The sequence below is a fragment of the Malurus melanocephalus genome, unplaced genomic scaffold (genome assembly GCF_030028575.1).
Source record: "Malurus melanocephalus ecotype Western Australia unplaced genomic scaffold, MMel_1.1 scaffold_979, whole genome shotgun sequence".
Classification (NCBI taxonomy): Eukaryota; Metazoa; Chordata; class Aves; order Passeriformes; family Maluridae; genus Malurus; species Malurus melanocephalus.
Window position 1 is genome coordinate 7,183 of NW_026624211.1, and position 6,077 is coordinate 13,259.

At 55.2% G+C, this 6,077-nt stretch overlaps 1 protein-coding gene across 1 annotated transcript in view; it reads right to left on the reverse strand.

Moving 5' to 3' along the window:
* LOC130585851 (septin-9-like) overlaps positions 1-6,077 on the reverse strand; it is a gene marked incomplete at its 3' end in the record, with an annotated part of 69,553 nt that overhangs the window by 7,175 nt on the left and 56,301 nt on the right. Inside the window, exons 4-6 of the mRNA XM_057386512.1 lie at positions 4,586-4,714; positions 4,147-4,228; positions 3,330-3,467 (exon numbers count right to left, since the gene is read on the reverse strand). Of these exons, the coding sequence (XP_057242495.1) occupies positions 3,330-3,467; positions 4,147-4,228; positions 4,586-4,714 (349 nt within the window). The remainder of the gene's footprint in view (positions 1-3,329; positions 3,468-4,146; positions 4,229-4,585; positions 4,715-6,077) is intronic.

Below are 6,077 nucleotides of genomic sequence, written 5' to 3' on the forward strand. Positions count from 1 at the left end.
TGACATGACCTTCTGCTCCAATGGGCTCCTGCAAGTGCCTCATCCATGRAGCTCACCTCCCTGCAGCACCCTGAGAACACCGAGGGATTCCCCAGCAGAGCAAACTGTACATTTTTAGGGTGTTCTGCAAGATTCTAGATATTCTACCAACCCCTACYAGGCCTAAAACCTCAATTATTTAAAGAAAGTGACTCAGAACAACTGTCTACCTGTCGGCAGACATCTCTTTTATGTGAAGACACTCAAGAGAAATACATGGATGAAGGTGATGATGAGCACTATCTGCTCCAAGCACACCACAGAAAATGAGCTTTCCCTTCCCCAAATGTTCCCTGATATTATTAACTTATAACATGACACACACACGTTTTGGGCTTTGCTGGGAAGGGTGGAGGAGCTCTAAAGGGAGCTGAGGGGCTGGAGCAGGAGGTGCAGGATGGGCTGAAGGCACTGCAGATAGTGCTGGTTGTTCCCTCATCCCCCCTTGCAGTGGGGCTGGGGSAGGCTGTGCAGCTGGACATTCCTTGCCAGGGCTGGGCACACATTGTGGCAGCAGGGCACACATTATTYCTGCCACCCTGCACAGCAGAGGCTYGTTCCTGCTGGTTCCCCMGAAATCCTATTACAGGAATCAAAATCCACAGTGAGCTGCAAAGTTATTTCCTTTTGGTTGTGCCCCAGATCAAACTAACAGCAGGAATTTGAGCTGTGTGTTGAGCAAACATTAGTGAGGAACCCACAGCAGCYCAGCCCCATCACCTGCTCGGGGAGCTGGTGGGCACTGGAGAGGGGCAGCCTGAGGGAACAGGCAGTGTGTGGCATTCCCTCAGACACAGCAGAGGTGCTGGTGAGGCCAGGCAGGGCTCCTGAGCCCCGTTTCTGAGCTGAGCAGAGCCCTGCAGGGTTCCTGAGCACAGATATTCATGGGGTGCAGAACCAGGGTTGTGCAGCTGCAGCTGGAAGCCCCTGCCAGCACCATCCTGAGCTCCACAGGCAGGGCTGCACTGGGGTGTCACAGGCTGTGTGTGAACTGCATGGGCTGCAGGGCCTCTCCTGAACTCCCTCAGGAACTCCCTCATGCACCACAAACTCCTCTGCTGATTAACCCCTGAGCTGCCTGGATGGAGGGCCAGGCTGAAACACAGCCGAGCAATCCTCTGCTACAGCATCAGAATCTCTGCACCAACTTTGCTTTTTTAATCCCTCACTGTTTTATTTAGGAAAAAGCAAGCTGTCACTCAGTGCCCTGCAGGCTTAACCCAGCTGCCTGCAGCACCCAGGTGCCAGGGAGTCCTGTGTCACACCCACCCACCCACATGTCCAGGAGAGGACAGAGGGACAGTCACCTGTGCTTTGGTGCCACACCACGAAGGCAGCAGCTCCCCAAGCAGCACCAACACCCTGTGCCAGCCCATCCCAGGGTGGCAGCACCAAACACCCAAGGTGGTGGGGTTCTGTGAAGCTGGGTGACCATGTCCCCATGGTCAGTGCAGGTCCCTACAGCTCTACCAGCCACTGCCATCCTCCTGCCTGCACCCCAGGGAGGGCACCACAGCGAGAAGGGATCGCTTCCCTTGATCCCTTCCATAGCTGGGGGACCACAGACCCYAAAGCTGCACCCAGCCCAGTGTGACAGCCCCAGGACAAGGCTCCCATGCAGGATCCTCTGCTACAGTGCTGCCACAGCAGCTCCACCCTGCCGGAGAGGGGGTCTTGTAATCCCTTGGTGTCCATGGGTAAAGCCTGTCCACGATGATGAAAATCACGAGAGAGCAGAAAGGAAACCCAATGCCTGCTCGAGCTCTCAGAGAAGTGAAATTTCCCATCAGCATCCCCCTCCCAGTAGGGTTTGCCCCCTGCACCCATGGCAGGAGGGGATGGGTGAGCYRGTGACAGTGGGGACAGCCYCAGCCAGGCTGTCAGGCTGCAGGGAAAGGGGATCAGCACAGGGCTCAGCAACACCAGCCCCCAACTGCAGGGCTYGCTCGGATATTGGAAACACATGTTCACTGGAGAGAAGGAAAAAAAGCAGCTGAAAATCCCCACAATTGCTGCTGGGCGGCGGGTGAGAGAAAGCAGAGCGTGGCTGGAGAGGCTCCGCCRGGGGACATGGCAGAGGGGCTCCACATCCCTGCCTGGTACCCAGCACTCCCCTCCTCCCTGCAGGCCACAAGCATCTGATGTGCTTTTTAAGGGTTAAAAAGCCAGAGCAGTGAGGAAAAGCTGGGGCACAGCTAAAGCTGCAGGTCAGACCKGCAGATCCAGGCTGAGATAAGTGGGACCGACACGTTAGACTGGCCTAAAAACGTCACCTCCCTTTGAAACCTCCTCTGCTTTATTGCACTCAGCCATAAATGTTTCGTCAGCCCCTCTGCTCCCGATGGGTTACACAAGAGGAGCATAACTGGCCCATGCAGTCATTTTATCCCAGGGAAAGATGCATTTTTGGTCTACCCACTGACAGAAGCAAAACAAAGTCCTTTCTATTGGAATGAAATCTCCACATGGGGAAGTGGAAAAGGCTGACATGAATGCAGTGCTGGAGGCTTAAGTTTACTTTTGAAAACAGACCCAAAAACATCCCTGGCACAGGCAGAGCTAGCAGTGGAAGGAATTGACACAAATCAAAAGGAAACTTAGGTCTTGTTTCATGTTGTGATGCTTTAAGTCACATTTTTCAAGACATTTTAAGCACCCCAGATTTTCAGGGTGGGCTGTGTGCCTARGAGGGGGGAATAAAAAACAGAAAAGGAAAAAAAAAAGTAGAGTAAGATCTGGGCCTTTTGATGTTGTCACTTGAGAAGTGCCAGAGCCAGGAGAGCTCTGGGCTGAATAAACAGCATCCCACTTGTAGACTCATCAAACAACCTACAAAATATCCTTACAGGGTGAGGGAGTTTGCTGCCTTGGAAGCACAAGGGCAATGGATTCTCGCCTTGCAATGTCAGGGGCAAAGAAAAAGAAAAATTAATGTTCTGCTTGCAAAAGCAGCTTATCCATCCAATTTGAGACCTGGTGTCCATCCTYGGTCGAGCAAGCCAGGTGACAAGAGCAATGCAAATGGCTCCCTGGGGCTCAGAGAGGATGTCATGGCCCTTCAGAAGAGGAAACACCACATTTCTGTGGGGTACAGCAGCTCTGCTTTGTTATTGCACGGGCTCCAGATGATACAGCCCTGAAGAGGATGGCTTCAAAATGTCCTTGAGCTCTCAAGCCCAAAAACCACAGGAGAATCCCAGGCAGAACTGCACTGCTGGCTGAGCTGCCCTGCTGGGGCAGAGGAGAGGGAAGGGAGAGGACTGGCAGGGACAGGGACAGGGGGTACGTACGAGTGGCCCGTGGCTGGGATGAAATAAATACAGCAGTGCACCCGCGTGTCGGGGATCCGCTTCTTGCGGTTGATGTTGATCTCCTCCTGCAGGTACTTCTCGTACTGGTCATTGATGAACTTCATGATGGGCTGCCAGCTGCAGGGAGACAGGAACACAGGATGCTGGGGTCATGTGAAGGTTCTGGACATCTGGAGCACCCTGCCCCTCCCACGTGTGAAGCAGAGCTCATTGGGCCAGGGACACTCAGCATCTCAAACATCATAAACCTCCCGTGTTCACTGCTCTGCAACTTCACACACTGCTGCAGGAGGGATTTACTGCCTGCTTTAGACAAACAAATGGCTAAGAAGTGCTCCCTTCTCTCCTCCTGGACCCAGCTGTGGAGCAGGACAGGGCTGGACCATGCCCTGGCCCCTTGCACAGTGTCATGGCACAGAGCAGGAGCAGCCTGTGGTGGGCACAGGGTACCTGCCATGGGCCAGCCCAGGGGCCATCCTGCAGAGCCAGATACTGTGCCAGGGATCCTGGGCAGAGCTCAGCCTCCAGAGCCACATGAGCAGGGTCTGGGGACCGGCCCTGCTGGCACACAGCTGCTCCCAGCCACAAACAAAGGTTKTCTGATGGCTGGAACAGCAGGGTGTTTGTGGCTGTCACAGGGAGCATGGCACCGCACTGCCACCACTGCCACAACACCCTCCTTCCTGCTGCCCATGGAGCAGCGGGGCACAGCACCAGCCTGCAGCCCTGGGCACGGCTCAGGATGTGCTGGGTCCCTCCTGCTCTCCCCTGCACCCAGRGCAGAGGGGCTGCTCACCAGTTCTCGTTGTTGATGTGGTCCCCAAAGCCCGGGGTGTCGATGACYGTCAGCTTCATGCGGACCCCCTTCTCCTCAATCTCTGCAAGAGAGAACAGATGGTGTGTGAGGCCAGTGCTCATGGGTGCTCTGGCCAAGCCCACCCTCCCAAAATCAGAAATGAACCTTCTCAGCTCCTCACAGGCACAGATCAAAGGGATCCAGCCCCATATCCACCCTGAAATGGCCATCTCACTGGTTCCCTTCCAACATAATTAACTCAGTGTTGATGAAAAAAGAAAAATTAGACATTTTCTCAGCCCATCTCTGGATGGTAGAAGCCCATGGAGAGAGATGAGAGTAGAGGTTAATGGAAATCCACAGCCCTGTGAGTCCCCAGAGACACAGGGCAGAGCAGGACCTAAAGCAAACACAGCAGGGGGGACCCGCAGAGCCTCACCGTGAGTGATGGATTTGATCTCAATGGTCTTGGGGATGCGCTCCTCAGAAGTTGGCTGCACAGATTTCCGGCTGATCTTGGATTTGAAGAGGGTGTTGATTAACGTGGATTTCCCCAAGCCGCTCTGCCCTGGAAGAGAGCAGGACAGCCCACGGTCAGCACTCCCTCATTTCTGTGCTGTCAGGGGCCAGGGGATGGTGCTGCTGACAGGCTCAGCCTGCACCGGATCTGCAGCAGGGACAGAGGGAGGGATGAGGAGCAGCTGCTGCCCTGCAGCTCCCCCTGAACAAGGGAGCTCGAGTCCAGCCCAGCCAGGAGGAGGCTGCAGGGAGCAAAGCCCTCCCTGGCTCCAAAGCTTGCCCAAGGGCTGCTTCCCTCCACCCAGGCAAAATCCCAGCCACCCCAAGGACAGGCAGGCAGAGCTGGGGATGTTTAAAGGCTGTGGTGGTGTTCAGCAGGGCATGGGCACCTGGGARCCCCGGGAAGGAGTATCCCAACTGTGCCTTCGCTCTCCTGCAGCCTCCTCTGCTCCTCCAGATCCACAGGGAAGGCTTTGCAGCAGTTGGCAAGCCTTTATCTGGGCAGGACTAACAACAGCAACAACCCCACAAAGCTCAGCCCTGCTGCATCTGCCGCTGCTTCCCTGCTGGACCTGCTGTGCAATCGGCCCAGCTGGCTGCACAGACACAGCTCCACGCCAGGAGCTGCTCTGAATCCCACAAACAACACCCCAGGAAGCACGAGAGATTCCACAACCTTAGCAAAACAGCTTTCAGAGAAGCATTTTCATGCTTCATATCCCAGAGCTGATGCTGATCTGCATGGAAAGGACACGAGCAGCTCTTGGCTCTCCAGGAACAGCTGTCCCACGAGCTTGGAGAACAATTTTTCCAGAGTAAAGAAATGAGAACAGCTCTTCAAAACACACAGAGCAGGTATTTAGTGCTCTCTGCRAACACTGCAGAGATCCTGGGGACCATGGGGACCCCACTGGCCCTGTTCTGCCAAGATATGTTACAGCCAATTATCATGGCAATGCCACCAGCATGTCCCTTGTCCCACTGAGTGTCCCTAAACACAGTCAGCAAGGGTTTCACCCACATCCTTCAGGGTTCTGACCCATCCAGGCTGCCAAAACCAACAGCAGGGCCAACCAGCACTGGGCATCACCTCCTGGCATCACCCCACTCCCGGAGCAAACAGCAATTTTAGAGCTGAGTTTGCAGCATCACCARTGGCTGCAATCCAGCACAAGGGAACTCTGCCAGCCACTGCCACTGCTGAGCTGTAGGAAACACACGGAGCAGCCTGGGGCAGGGGCTCCTGAGCCTCTGCTGCCTAAAAACACAGGGCCAGGCACAAACGGGGCTGGAGCTGGACACACAGAGCCAAAAGAGCTCTGACTGCACCACTGCTCACCGGGAAATGGAGCACTGGGGAGAGGGGAGAGAGGGGGGCACAGAGGGGAGAGGGGAAAGAGAGGGAGCAAACT